The 15417-nt window shown below is 48.1% G+C and overlaps 1 protein-coding gene across 3 annotated transcripts in view; it reads left to right on the forward strand.

Moving 5' to 3' along the window:
• greb1l (GREB1 like retinoic acid receptor coactivator) overlaps positions 1-15417 on the forward strand; it is a 398395-nt gene that overhangs the window by 244879 nt on the left and 138099 nt on the right. For all 3 annotated transcript variants that reach the window (XM_070892951.1, XM_070892964.1, XM_070892957.1), the window contains exons 6-9: positions 444-620; positions 8434-8610; positions 10179-10331; positions 14694-14825. In XM_070892951.1, the coding sequence (XP_070749052.1) occupies positions 444-620; positions 8434-8610; positions 10179-10331; positions 14694-14825 (639 nt within the window). The remainder of the gene's footprint in view (positions 1-443; positions 621-8433; positions 8611-10178; positions 10332-14693; positions 14826-15417) is intronic.

A 15417-nucleotide genomic window follows, 5' to 3' on the forward strand; every position in this document is an offset into this window, starting at 1 on the left:
TAAAAAAACAATTATTAACCTTTTTCTTAAGGAGCTACTCACCTACCACCCAGCTCCGCCAATCCTCGTGAGCGTTTTTTTAATACTTAGCTACGGGTCACTGCTGAGCCAAATATCGCGCCAGGGCAATCTGAGGACGGTGCATGCCGGCGGTCTGCTCCCCAGCGGTACCTCGAAACCGCCGGCGTAACTCAGATAGGGAATTTCTCGCTCACCTGGTTATCGTCCACAATGACCAATAATGCCCAGAAACTGGGCGGTAAGCTATTGGAAATTCTAGCCCTTTAAAAGAGTCTTATTTAAATAAACATATACAATAACTGTAACATTCTATAACTGTTGTAAAGTAACAACATTTATTTTACTGCTGCTATTTTGAAACATTGTTCAAGTTATCACATCTTTTTGCAGAAAAGTAAAATAATGTTTTTGCTTTGATTTAGGTTTCTGCCAGGCTGGCAAAGACCTGCGTCTGGTATCACTCTCCACAGAACAAATTGACATTCCACCAGGCTTTGTGCTGGTAGGAGCCAAGTCTCCAAATCTCCCTGAGCACATTCTGATCTGTGCAGTAGATAAACGATTCCTCCCAGATGACAATGGAAAGAATGCACTTTTAGGTGAGGAGTGTCTTATTTCTGACAGTAAGTTAGTGGTTGTGTGACAGCACATTTATCAGTAAAACTATAAGTTTTTTTTTCCTTTCTGAACATTCTGCATTTGTATTTGTGTAAACATCCACAAAAGGGATGATGCCACAATCAAGCAATGTTCAGTGGTTTTAAAATTTAGGGCAGAACCCGATTGCACTGGGATTCTGTCCTGTTTAAAATGGCCCTTTAAATTCCGATGGGGAGGCTTGTCCAACCCCTCACATTCAAAAAGGGCTTGTCTGTAGGAGTTCTGGGCTTCTGATGATAAACTTACTGATAATATTTCACTCTTGGCATTTCCTTCAAAACTGATCGCTCTCTGTGAATGTTAATGAGAGATATGTCCTCTCTCAGGCTGCCACCAACCTATTTGAATGTCTTCATGTTGGTAACTAGTAATGGAACTACTTGGATGCTGGTGACCCCTCACTCACAAAGATTGGAAACATATTTAATGTCTATTGGTCCTAACACACAATGCACTTGATTGTATTCTTATGTATAGTTACTGAATATGTGCAGCGAACATAATGAAATTAGATTTTGTTTTGTCAGTGTGGTAGTACATCTTGCTGGTACTCCAGTATACTGCTCCATATATTTGAGTTCTTGTGTGGTGAATTTGAGGTTTTGTTTGTTGTGTGAAGATTGCACACTTCCCCTTTGGGAGAGAATGAAGCTCTGAGAGTTAATCAACCTGGGCTGCCCTTGTGAATCCTGGTACCCTATTACAGAGTGTCATTAGCAGAGGCCTGAAAACTGATTAGCTGGAAATGTTTTATAACTTTGGCAGATGGGGAGAAAATAAGTAAAAATAGTTGAATTGAAGTTAGCTGTTAGCCCACTATATCCATTTCTTTTAGAAGTCATGGGGGTAGAAATTTGCTCGCTTAGTGCCCCTGGAAAGGATCAGAACAGGGGCGCTAAAGGGGTCGGAGACACGAGCATTCTCACTGCTCGGCACATTCAGTGCACTGGTGCCGACGGCGCTGACTAGTACTGTCCGGGAACGTCGAGCCGTTGTCCAGTTGTCCCGGTTTCGACAGCGTGATGATTTTTGTTTCGTGCTGACCCTGTAGTGCCCTGTAGCGCGTCCTAGTGGACCACCTGGGAAAATGGGCAGTCCGAGCTGTTCCAGCGTTGGTGAAGGAAGGAATGACGAAATGAGGTAAGTGTGATTGTTTTTTTTTTAATTTTTGCAATTTAACTTGATGTGGGGTGAGCAAGGTATTGGGAATGTTTTTTGTGTTTTTATTGGAGCTTTTCTCCCCAGTGAAGCCTCTCTTAGGGCACCCCGAGGCCGGCTCTTTAGCAACAGATTTTCAGTTGCTCAGCCGGCCTAATGCACTAAAAGAGGTGTGGAATGCCTCCCTTAGCGCTCCGCCCCACACTCAGGGCCCAGCTGCTGAAGTTTGTGGCTGCAGACGCAAACGATTTTCCGGTGAAAAATTTCCTGTCCCACCGCCATTATCGCCCTCATTAGCCTCCAACTGAATTTCCACCCCCTGGAGTTTTTCTTGAAAATAGACTTGGAAATTTATGAAACATATAGATCTATAAAAGTGTTAGATTTTAGCATATTTAAATTAACTTGAGTGTTTATGGGGTATAAAGTTTTTCCAAAGCATATTTTTGAGTGGGTGGGAAAAGAGGGAGAACGGGACAATATTTTCATCTTGGAATCTGATGCTACTGGAGTGATGATGCTGTTCAGCTAGATTGAAGTCATAGCATTGTGCATATCAAACAATTGAAAAATTAGTGCTAGACATTTTTTTCATCAAGATGATGTCCCTTTAATTTAGCAAAACCCAGTTTAGACTCCTTACTTTGAGGTTTTTGTTGAAAATGGTAATTTATAAATGATAACTTTCTTTGTTACAAAAGAAAGACTTGCATTTAGATAGCGCCTTTATGACCTCAGGACACCCCAAAGCACTTTAAAGCCAATAACGTACCTTTGAAGTGTAGTTACTGTCGTAACTATACTAAAATTCAACTGAAACACAAACTAATTTTCATGTTTTTGACAGATTGTAAGAAAGACTCCTGCCTTTGTTAGGAAGCTCACCTTGAGGACCAGTGGGGGGATGGTTAGGGAGTGACCTGGGGGCCGAAATTGCCCAAAACAAATCGCACCTACTGTTTTCAATGTGTTCTGGCGGCCCTAACTGCATGGGGCGACCTAACCGTCGAAATTCAGCACTTTAGGGATTTTTTTCAAGTGGGGCGCAAGTGGCATCAGCATGGGGGCAGAAGTGGGGGGGGGCGGAGTAGCCGATGCTGTCAGTCATCAGCGCCATGCTGATGATGTCATCGCGCTGCCGCGTCACAATGTCTCTCCCCTTCCTTTAAAGGGGAGGGCCACTGCGAACTCTGCAGCCACTTTAGTAGCAAACACTGGGCCACCAGGGAGGATTTCGGCCGGGCCAGTGGCCTGGCACCCAAGAAGGGGGTGTCAGGCTGCCTTTTGGCAGCCCGGCCGAACCCACAGCCATAATTGTCGGCCCGACCTGGCAATCGACCGACAAAAAAAAATAACATGGAAGCCGCATCAGTGTGCTCTCCCATTTAAGGGTGGCCATGCTGCCATGCCACAGAGAGTGTACCTCGGGGCACCGACCGACAGCGAAGCCACTCCCACGGGGCAATTCTGGGAAAGGGGCAATTTCACAAGGGGGTCTCCGCTAGTCGGTAAGGGGTCGGCGTCTGCATGGGAAAACAGGGGAGTGGTCCTGGACATCGCTCCAAAACAAAGGAAGGGCAATTATCAAAATGGCCACCCCTCCACGGAGACTCAGCGGCCATTCTGTGCCGTCGTATGGCCACCACTGTCAGGCGGCCAGAGGCCTTATTGGAAGGGATAATTTCGGCTCCTAGAGTACTGCTGCATTACAGAGTGGGCAGCGGCTTGCAGGGCTGGGAGATTTTTTTTTAAAAAAAGGTCACGTCTATTTACAACACCAGATTTCTGATTGGTCCCCTTGCAGGACAAGACACACCCAGCAGTATATCTGTAATGGGTAATTAGATCCTGCCTGCCGTAGTAATCAAATACTTTATAATGTGTAATTCGAGGCATTTATTCTGACTGGCAGGTTCCAGACAGAGCTCAGAGCTAGGACCTTCTCCCCCTCCTCCCCCCAAACAAGTTCCTAACCTTTCCCACATTCCCTGAGTTTCTGACCTTTTCCCTCCCTAACAAGTTCCTGATCTTCTTTCCCCCCCCCACCCAAGTTCCTGACCTCCCGCTGCCCAAGTTCCTGGTTTTCCCCAGCCCCTGAGTTCCTGACCTCCTCCTCACCCTGCCCAAGTTCCTGACCTTTCTCCCCCCCGCCCCCCACTATAGATGGGGCATTGTGTGTGCTTCACGAAGTGTTAACAGGTTTATTGGTTATGAAGTGATTAGTGACAGTGTCCTGACTTCCGGATTTCATTCAGTGCAATGATGTCGCTTGCCACACATGCACCGAGCTTTCTGAAAAATCAACCAGGTCTGGGGGAGGAGAGGGAGAACATGGTGTGGGTGTAAAGGGGATGGGGGTGGAGTTGGAAGAACGTGATCCATATTCATATCTGGATCTTACTTTCGCTTTCACCCTCCCCCCCTTTAGACCTGGATCACGTTCTTCTCCCATCCCCACTGTGCTCACGTGCTCGTTATCCCTCCCGTCCGAGTTCCTGACCTCTTCTCCCATCTCTGAGCTCCTCTCCTCTCCTCCTCCAATCCTGTCTCTTTCCCTCCCTTCGATCCTCACTCTCCTTTTGATCCTCTCTCTCCCATTTTCTCTCCCCCCTTCGATCTCCTCTCTCTCCCCCCTCTTTGATTTCCTCTCCCCCTCCCCCCCCGATCTCTCTCATCCTCCAATCTCATCCATCTCCTCTCCCCCTTAGATCTCCTCTCTCTCCCCCCTTTGATTTCCTCTCTTCCCCCCCTCCAGATCTCCTCTCTTCCCTCTACCCCGATCTCTCCCTCAGATCTCCTCTCCCTCCGATCTCATCTCTCTCCTCCCTCTGATCACCTCTCTCTCTCCCCCCTCCGATCGCCTCTCTCTCTCCCCTCCCGATCTCTCACTCCCTCCCTCCGATCTCTCTCTCCCAGCTCCGACCCTCCCTCTCCCCCTTTGATCCTCTCTCTACCACCCTTGCCCCCCGCCCTGATACCCAACGGATCCTCTGACCTTCTTTGCATGGGGCCGAGGAAAGTATGGCCCATGGTGTGGGCCACAACTGTGGCACTGTTGGTTACTGCGCATGCGCGGCTCCAGTATACCGCACGCATGCGCAGATGGTGCAAAGGTGTTCGCGCAAATAATCAGAGCGTTTCAAAACTTGCACCTTGACTCAGGCACTGTAGCCCTTTATATTTTAAATCAATCCTCAAACTCCATAACAACCCTACACACCAGGAATCAATGGTGCCGCCCAATGTTGCTGTGGTGCAGATGACAGGATATATTTTGTATAACTTGTTCCTGCCATTTGTACGGACCAGAACTTGTACCCGGTCAACGAACGACACTTGCCATTAGTTAGATTGTTTAATCTCCATGATATTTCGTGCTGGATGTTGCTGGAAGTGCAAGACAGAACCGGCATGATGCCCTCTACAGGGCATCTGGGATGTGAGTTAACAAGGTAAGCGACTGTATCTCCTTAACCAATCCGATTGAAGGATTGTGAAATTATTTTTAAATCTACAAAAATTAAAATTTGAAGGAATAAGACTCCACACTTGTAATAGTTAATTTTCAGTACCAGAGAGGTTGATTGGCAGTCATTAACACTTATCATGTTGTTAAAAGGGTACTTAGACTAAAGTGACTTGACTTAACTTTCTGTGGTAAGTTTAGTTTATATCTACAGTGTAAGTACAGGAACTTCACACTGCTCAGTACATTTGAATGGGGGCAGTCAGCGAAATGCCGTTTTCAGGAAGCTAATGGCGGAGCGCCACATCTCGGACAGCAACTTTTCGATTTCCACGTTTAACTGCACATCTGCTCTCACTTGAAGTTGCTGTGGCATTTGCGCATAAATAATGGCCCGCTATTTGCCTCACCATTATTTTGACAGCAAGTTTTGGGCATCTCTCGTTTCGATACATCTGCCCATATAAAGAGGGCCATATTCTACATCCCATGTCATTTCATGTGGAAAATCCTGGAAATAAGAGGGCCTGCACTGATCAGCACCCCACCCAGTTTTTCCACCCAGGCAGACTGGAGTTACACTGGGGAGCCAGCATAACGCTCAACTGAAACTCCCTAATCTGCATCCTTATTTGGTACTGATCAGTTCGACGTGATGCTGTGCAGTTACCCAACTAAGCTATTGAGGGAGATACAATTTTTGAAATAATAAATTTTACAAAATGGACAAAACCTCAGCTGTACCTGGCCAGAATTTAATTTGGAGGCACATAGGGAATGGGAGGTCTGGAAAGCGGTTGGGAAACCCGGGAAACGGGTTCCCTCAGGTCTTGCTGAATTTGCTAAAATGCTAATCAGGCACTGATTCTCTTGTTTTCTGCCTGCGGCCAGCTAGATGGGGAGGCTGGCTGCTGTTGGGCAGTTAGGCCTGCGGCACCAGGCCACAGAGAGGAGAGAAGGAGGGATCGGGGTGGGGGGGACGGGGCAGTTGAGTCAGAAGGCCGGAGATCATCAGCGAGGTCGAGGGCTGGATCATTGGAGGGGAGGTCGGGGCTGGATTGTTGGAGTGGAGGTCAGGCACTGGATTGTCGGTGGGTCGTAGGTTAGATCGTTGGAAAGGAGGTCAGGGCTGGATCGTTGGAGGAGAGGTCAGGGGCTGGATTGTTGGAGGGGGGGTCGGGGGCTGGATCTTTGGGGGGGGTCGGGGGCTGTATTGTTGGAGGGGGGGTCGGGGGCTGGATCTTTGGGGGGGGTTGGGGGCTGGATTGTTGGAGGGGGGGTCAGGGGTTGGATCTTTGGGGGGGTCGGGGGCTGGATCTTTGGGGAGGGGTCGGGAGCTGGTTTGTTGGAGGGGGGGTCGGGGGTTGGATCTTTGGGGGGGGTCAGGGGCTGGATTGTTGGAGGGGGGGTCGGGGGTTGGATCTTTGGGGGGCTCGGGGGCTGGTTTGTTGGAGGGGGGGTCGGGGGCTGGATCTTTGGGGGGGGTCAGGGGCTGGATTGTTGGAGGGGGGTCGAGGGTTGGATCTTTGGGGGGGGGGTCGGGGGTTGGATCTTTGGGTAGGTCGGGGGCTGGTTTGTTGTGGGGGGTTGGGGGCTGGATCTTTGGGAGGGGTTGGGGGCTGGATTGTTGGTGGGGGGTCGGGGGTTGGATCTTTTGGGGGGGTCGGGGGTTGGATCTTTGGGGGGGTCGGGGGCTGGATTGTTGGAGGGGGGTTGGGGGTTGGATCTTTGGGGGGGGTCGGGGGCTGGTTTGTTGGGGGGGGGTCGGGGGTTGGATCTTTGGGGGGATCGGGGGCTGGATTGTTGGAGGGGGGTCGGGGGTTGGATCTTTGGGGGGGGTCGGGGGTTGGATCTTTGGGGGGGGTCGGGGGCTGGTTTGTTGGAGGGGGGGTCGGGGTTTGGATCTTTGGGGGGGTTGGGGGCTGGATCTTTGGGGGGGTCAGGGGCTGGATTGTTGGAGGGGGGTCGGGGGTTGGATCTTTGGCAGAGGGGTCGGGGGTTGGATCTTTGTGTGGGGTCGGGGGCTGGATTGTTGGAGGGGGGTCGGGGGTTGGATCTTTGGGGGGGGTTGGTGGCTGGTTTATTGGATGGGGGGTCGGGGGCTGGATCTTTGGGAGGGGGTCGGGGGCTGGATTGTTGGAGGGGGGTCGGGGGTTGGATCTTTGGGGGGGGGTCGGGGGTTGGATCTTTGGGGGGGGGTCGGGGGCTGGATTGTTGGAGGGGGGTCGGGGGTTGGATCTTTGGGAGGGGGTCGGGGGTTGGATCTTTGGAAGGGGGTCGGGGGCTGGATTGTTGGAGGGGGGTCGGGGGTTGGATCTTTGGGGGGGGTCGGGGGTTGAATCTTTGGGGGGGGTCGGGGGCTGGTTTGTTGGAGGGGGGAGTCGGGGTTTGGATCTTTGGGGGGGGGTCGGGGGCTGGATCTTTGGGGGGGGTCAGGGGCTGGATTGTTGGAGGGAGGGGGTTGGATCGTTGGAGGGGATATCGGGTGCTACAGATTGTCAGCGAGGTTGGGAGCGGGAGGTTGGAAGGGCGGTCTGGGAAGGGGGTGGGGTGGATGGCCAGAGGGGTTATTGGAGATCGGTGGTCTGGTGGGGGGGGGTGGTCGGGGGGGTGGGGAGATCGGAAGTGGGGGGGCTGGGGTGGAGTCCAAAGGCAAGAACATGGGATCTAGCAGGTATGTGGAAAAGCACTTACCTCCTGGATCCAGCAGTCCTCGCCTTATTTCAGCTAGTGCTTTTCCGAGGCCTGTGAACCCAACCAGCCAGAGTTAAATTTAAAATAGTGCTTTCAAATGAGGCACGGACTAGCATTATAATATTTAAAGTGCCAACCCGTCTCCTGGGAGTGGGCTGGCTGGCCGCCCCCCTGTCCCACCTCTGCTAAAACTGGAAGTGGGTGGGTTGATGTTGGGATTCAGATTTTAAAATTTTTAACCTCCCACCCATTTTTGGGGATTAACACTTCCCCCTATGTTTACCTGGAATTGGGGGCTTAACAGATTTAATAGGGGAAAAATCCTTTCCACTAAAAGGTTGAAAGCAAACAACATTTTTCTTTTTGAAGTTTAGTCATATCCAGATGAGTCAGGATTCTCACCATCTGCTCTTGCTTCTGTTGCTATGACGCAGGTTTCTCGGGGAACTGCATAGGCTGTGGGGAGAAAGGATTTCGGTACTTCACGGAGTTTTCCAATCACATCAACTTAAAGCTGACAACACAGCCGAAGAAGCAGAAGCACTTAAAATATTACCTGGTCAAAAACTCTCAAGGTGTTTTCTCAAAAGGACCACTGATTTGCTGGAAAGGTAATTAAGCTCAATGCAAAGCCTCTCAGGTTGGTACATTCCAGTGGCTTAGCCACTTTATCTACAATGATCAACTATTTTCAGATAATTTTTCTAGGTTTATCTTAGTGCCTCTGACCAACTTTTCAATTCTTTCAGTGTGATCCTATATTCATCCAAGTGAGCTGTTTAGTTTAAAATATAATGGAAAAATAACTCCTTATTTTGCAAACTATTCAACCAATAACATTCATCAAAAAAATAAAAACCATATGTTATAAGCAGGCAGGGGAAGATTTCCTATCTGTTATGTGCAGCAAGATGCAAGTTTGTATATAAAAAATGGGTTTGTGATGTTGCTACAAATAACAAATCTTGCTCACAATGTTGAACTCTGACCCAAAACATTACTTAAATAGAACTTATAATTTTTTTTATGAGTGTAAATTTGAAACAGCTATTTGTTACCAGACAAATTTGTTTACATTTGTATTAGCTCTAGTGTAAAGCATCGCCTGGGGAAGTGCAGAGAACAAAATCGAGTTGGGAGATTACATGCCTGATATGGAGCCTTCGGTTCTTTTAAACTTTTCCTTCTGTTGATTTAAATAGAATGTGTGTGATTGCCTGGCATTTGCTTCCATGGTGACAGTGTATAATGAATATGCTCTTAACCCTAACCTTGTGCTTCTTCTAAGTGATACCTTAGTGACAATAATATGTGAGGTGGCTGGCTATTTTGTGTGTACGTAAACCTCTTGGATTGAGCTGGGTCTCATTTCAGTAACTGAGCTTCGATGTTTTGAATTGTGCAGAGCTTGTCAGTACACTGTACCTTTTAACTATGGAATGAGAATTTGAATCCAGCTCCAGACGGATGGGTGAAAATGTCTTTTCTTGGATGGCCATAAAGATCCTGAGTGAAATAAGTCTGAGAGGTCAACTATGGCCCTGAAATACCTGGGTTGGGGAAAACATAATTCCTTTGCAGGGACAGAAATTTCTGAGGCCCTTAATGTACGCCAGGGTTCCACTGTAAATGTCCCCGGCTTAATTTCCGTTCATGCTCAGGCTGAGCTGAAGAAGTGCCCGCCCTTCTTGTGACAGCCACGTGCAAATGGCCAAGTTAGAACGGGATGATGCCACCACCCATCCTAAATTTCATGACTTCTATCTTATCGTCGTACACCCTTGAGAATTTGCATCACTATTAAAAAGGAACAGTTTACTAGGACCCATTCATTAAAGGCAGAAGCACTTGGTTAAAGGGACACTACTCAACTGAGATTGCTTGTGGAGACTTTAGCCATAACTTGGGATGCAAATATTATAATTTATTTTTAACTGTTATACTAAGACAGTACATAGGCCATAGAGGGGTCAAGAGAGGTGGTAGAGAGGTATATAGTTACGTGTCATCAGCGGACATGTGGAAACTGACTCCGCTTCACTATAACAATGTGACCTTGTTTACTGTGAGGCCTTGATATAATTTTAAAACATATATCACATGCATGGCAATGAAATACCAATAGGTCTGACATGGAATTAAAAAAAAATAATATTCACTCCCTTTGAAATATTATTAGAGTGCCGGACTCGTCAGTCACCTAGCAGTTATTCGTCTGCACTACCCTCTGTCAAGCCAGTTGCTGCAGTCGTTGGTTCTACATCGCCTTCTCCAAATATAGACACAGTGTCATCCAGTGGTTTCAGTACTACGGTTGCCAGCTCTCAGACAGGTGAGGTTGCTGAGTGCATGGATTCAAAAATAAAATCTGCTGTGAAATGTGATGCAGTAGAGACAGTCCATTTGAAATTATTAACACAATCAAACATTTTACTGCATGGCACTTAACTGGTACTGTGGTGCTGCTTACCTTGGCAAGATGGACATACGGCACACCGGTATTATTTTGTATAGATAAACAAACGAGAGTAGCAATCTGTTTCACTATTAAAGAGCAGTCAGGAATAATTTTTCATATGAAAAACATTTCCTTTCAAATTCAATGAAACATGTATGTTGTTTTGTTAAAGGGGTAATACTCCCTCTTTTTGAGGGTCAATTCACTACTCGCTTATTCCCAGTTTGCACGAAGGAAACATAGATTGGAGAATTGTCACAATATTGTTGTTAAGAGAGGCACTCTGCTGGAAGTATGGGCTCAGTGAGTTTGCCCAATGTTCTCTTGTTGTCCCTTTGGTTTCTCCACATCATGCACCATGCATGAGAAGGTAAGCAAATGAATCACACTCCGAACTCTGCCATATTGCTTTCAAATTGGCCACTAAGAATTTTGTTAGAATAACCCTAGCTGAATATTTTTCTAGTTTTCCATACATCCCTGTAGAGAACTGTTTGGCCTCCATAGTAATGTAGCTGGTAGTTGATATTGAAGTCTAGTGTGTAAAAGATCATTGGACTAAGCTGCCTACTGTGGGATGCAGCGACCCTGCCCTGAAGGCACTGGCTTACATTGGGCTATGGTTCGATAGATTCCCCCCACCGGAACCTAACCAAGTGGCCATTCTTAATGAGTGAGCTTACCCTAGAGATGCTGAGACAAACTATAGTGCCCAAATTGCGGCCTAAGCCGAGATCAGCTAAATCAGCATCGTAGAATCATAGAAATTTACAGCACAGAAGAAGGCCATTTCGGCCCATCGTGTCCACGCCGGCCGACCAAGAGTTATCTAGCCTAATCCCACTTTCCAGCTCTTGGTCCGTAGCCCTGTAGGTTACGGCACTTTAAGTGCACATCCAAGTATTTTTTAAATGTGGTGAGGCTTTCTGCCTCTACCACCCTTTCAGGCAGTGAGTTCCAGAGCCAAATTTTCCCCTCAAATCCCTTCTAAACCTCCTGCAATTACTTTAAATCTATGCCCTCTGGTTGTTGACCCCTCTGCTAGGGGAAATAGGTTCTTCCTATCCACTCTTTCTAGGCTCCTCATAATTTTATGCAGCTCAATATGGTCTCCTCTTAGCCTCCTCTGTTCCAAAGAAAACAAACCCAGCCTATCCAATCTTTCCTCATAACCAAAATTCTCCAGTCCAGGCAACATCCTTGTAAACCTTCTCTGCACCCTTTCCAGAGCAATCACATCTTTCCTGTAATGTGGTGACCAGAACTGCACACAGTACTCCAGCTGCGACCTAACCAGTGTTTTATATAGTTCAAGCATAACCTCCTTGCTTTTGTATTCCATGCCTCGACTAATAAAGGCAAGTATTCCATATGCCTTTTTAACCACCTTATCTACCTGGCCTGCTACCTTCAGGGATCTGTGGACCTGCACTCCAAGGTCCCTTTGTTCCTCTACACTTTTCAGTGTCGTACCATTTAATGTGTATTCCCTTGCATTGTTAGACCTCCCCAAATGCATTACCTCACACTTCTCTGGATTGAATTCCATTTGCCACTGTTCCGCCCACCTGACCAGTACATTGATATCTTCCTGCAATCCGCAGCTTTCCTCTTCATTATCAACCACACAGCCTATGGAGGAAGCTTCGACCAGGGAGGGATGGGAACTGAGCTTTTTCCAGGTCGGTATGGCTCAGTTCCACAGTTGCCACTGCTTTTAACCACCGTACTATTGGCGGAAGTCCCTTTGACGCAGGGGGCTGCTTTATTGTGATCCTTGACACAAGTTTATTGCTATTTGATATTTATTGCTTACCACTATGGAGGGGTGAAGAGAAACATTAATTTAGCATGAGGAAGGGGCAGACAGAGAAAGAGAAATATGTGCCAAGCATAAAGTAAAATTGTTTTGTCATGTTTATTGCTATTGGTGGTGATATAAAATGTAGTTGTGTGTGTTGTATAAAAATCTATTTGATTTGATGTGCACATTCACAATGAATATCAGTACATTTATTTAAGTGTTCCTTCTGTGTTGGTATGCTAGAATAATGGGCCCAAGTTTCCACAAGAAAAAAAACGGGCGCCCCTCCGAGCTGGGCGCCGTTTTTCGCGCCACAAAGTGCGCCTAAAAAAATCCTCGGTATTCTCCACCTACTTGCAGGCTCTCTGGCCCTCGGCGCAGCCAGCACGAGCTGTAGGGGGGCGGAGCCAGGTCCCTGCGTTGAAAACAGTGCCGGGACCTCTGCACATGCGCGCTACAGTGGGCACGCAAGTGCAGTAGCTCCAGGCGCCGAACTGTGTGGGAGGGGCCCGAAGCACGCAGCCCCTAGCCCTGGCCGAATGGCCTCACTGGGGCTGCGTGAATAAGGCTCCTCCCACGGCCAGCTCCTGCTTTCCCCCCCCCCCGACCAGACCCGACACTCGCTCCCCGCCCCCCCCTGCCTCCCGACCAGACCCGACACCTGCTCCCCCTCCCCGCTGCCTCCAGACCAGACCAGACCCGACACCCGCTCCCCGCCCCCCCTGCCTCCCGACCAGACCCTACACCCGCTCTCCCCTGCCTCCGGACCAGACCCAACACTCGCTCCCCGCCCCCCCTGCCTCCCGACCAGACCCTACACCCGCTCTCCCCTGCCTCCCGACCAGACCCGACACTCGCTCCCCGCCACCCCCCCCCCTGCCTCCGGACCAGACCCGACACCCGCTCCACCCCACCCTGCTTCCAGACCAGACCCGACACCCGCTCCCCGCCCCCCCTGCCTCCGGACTAGACCCGGCACCCGCGCCCCCCCCACCCCCCGACCGACCCGCGCTCCTGTTCCCGCTCCCCGCCCCCCCGACTGGACCCGACCCGCGCTCCCGCTCCCCGACCCGACCCCCCCCACTGGACCCGACCCGACTCCCGCTCCCGGACTGGATCCGACCTGACCTCCCCCCCTCTCTCTCTCTCCCTCCCCCCCTCTCTCACTCTCCCTCCCTCTCTCTCTCCCTCTCTCTCTCCCTCCCCCCTCTCTCCCTCGCTCTCTCCCTCCCCCCCCCTCTCTCTCCCTCCCTCCCCCCCTCTCTCTCTCTCCCTCCCTCCCCCCCCCGACCCAAACCGAACCAAACCTCCTCGACCCGACCCAACCCAACGCCACCTACCTGTAAATCTGGTGCTGGGGACGGGCCCTGCCTGAAGTCTCGGGCCCGGCCCGTTCAGCCTTCGGTCCCGAAAGGCCTGCCTGAAGCACTTTCACACAGGTAGGAAGATGGTTTATTTAATCTTTTCTTTGCTTATAAATGTTTATTCAGGTTGGATTTATTTGTATAATATTTGTATAAGTATAAATAAGGATTTATTATAGAATTTAATGACTTTCCTTCCCCCCCTCCCCCCCCTCATTCTGGACGCCTAATTTGTAACCTGCGCCTGATTTTTTAATGTGTAGAACAGGTTTTTTCAGTTCTACAAAAATCTTCACTGGCTCCATTCTACTTTAGTTTGGAGTACGTTTTCACTGTGGAAACTTTCAAATCAGGCGTCAGTGGCCGGACACGCCCCCTTTTGAAAAAAAACTCTGTTCCAATGTAGAACTGTTCTACCTGACTAGAACTGCAGAAAAAAAAATGTGGAGAATTGCGATTTCTAAGATAGTCCGTTCTCCACCAGTTGCTCCTAAAAATCAGGCGCAAATCATGTGGAAACTTGGGCCCATTATGTGTGCAACTTGGAGGGAATGGTATTTGGTTAGAAATAGCTGAATGTTGTAAAATGTACCACATTGTGATACATAATAAGGACCTTCCCAGATTTGTGCACCATTTTATTACTGGTGACTACAAACAATTTTAATGTGATTATGTGTTGTATATAAAATAGCTTTTATACTTCTCGGCAGACAGCTGAGTGAAAGGTTTCTTTTTCTATAGTTATTTCATCACAAATGCAACTCCATAATGGGTAAAATTGTTCCTAATATTGAATCATTTTTCTTTGTACTACAGCTGGTAGTAATATTTTACTTCGCGACTTTTGTTCTAATATAAGCCACTGGAAAACATTTAAGTTTTTTGCTGACCCTCCGATTATAGTGGTCATAGATTCTCATGATAAATTTGGTGTGGCATAAACAGATTAGTGATAAAAATGCTGCCCTATCAAGATGAGGGTCTGAAGTACTCAACTCTACGGTCCTCTTGGCTATAGTACAGAATAAAAGAATAGTTTAAAATATAATAATTCATACATTGCAGAATCAACATTCAGTCATGGTCCAGCATCATCTTCTGCTAATTACCCTGGATGTCAAGATCTATCCAGGAGTGGAAATACAGCAAAACATCAGGCTGTATCCGTGCAACACCTTGGGAAACCTCCAATAACAGGTAATGTTTCAGCATTTCTCTCTCTATTTTCCTTCATCTTATGGGTCATTTTTTTAGAACAACTGTCTACCAACAGGGGCAATCAGCTCACCTACTATCAGTTCCCTACCAGCACTGGTGTTGGGTTGGCCCCGAGGAGGTTTGAGAAATTACCAAGGGTCACTCACTCGTAGAGTTTCAATTATCCTTCTGGGAATGTATGTGATCTGCAGCTGCTCAGCACTTGCTCAGACTGTCACCCTGAATCATGACTGTGCTGTCTTGGAATTGTGGTCACACAGCAACCTTTTTTGTGTTTGTTTTATTGATACGTACTGCTACGATCATTGCCTATCTGAACTTTTCATTTGTTCCTCTTAAGTTTCTAATATGCTATCCTACTTGTCTTCTTTCTTGCTGAATCACCACTGCATTGAAATTAAGACATTTATTATCCCCTTGTCTAACTCATTCTTTTCCAGCATCTTAAAGTTATGGAACTCCTTACTTCTCGTAGCCTTTCCTTCTTCATACAATCTGCAGGTTTTAAACTCCAAGCTTGACGTCTCCTAAACACTACTTCTTGATTTACTTCATCTTCTCTTCAACTGTT

The sequence above is a fragment of the Pristiophorus japonicus genome, chromosome 1 (genome assembly GCF_044704955.1).
Source record: "Pristiophorus japonicus isolate sPriJap1 chromosome 1, sPriJap1.hap1, whole genome shotgun sequence".
Classification (NCBI taxonomy): Eukaryota; Metazoa; Chordata; class Chondrichthyes; family Pristiophoridae; genus Pristiophorus; species Pristiophorus japonicus.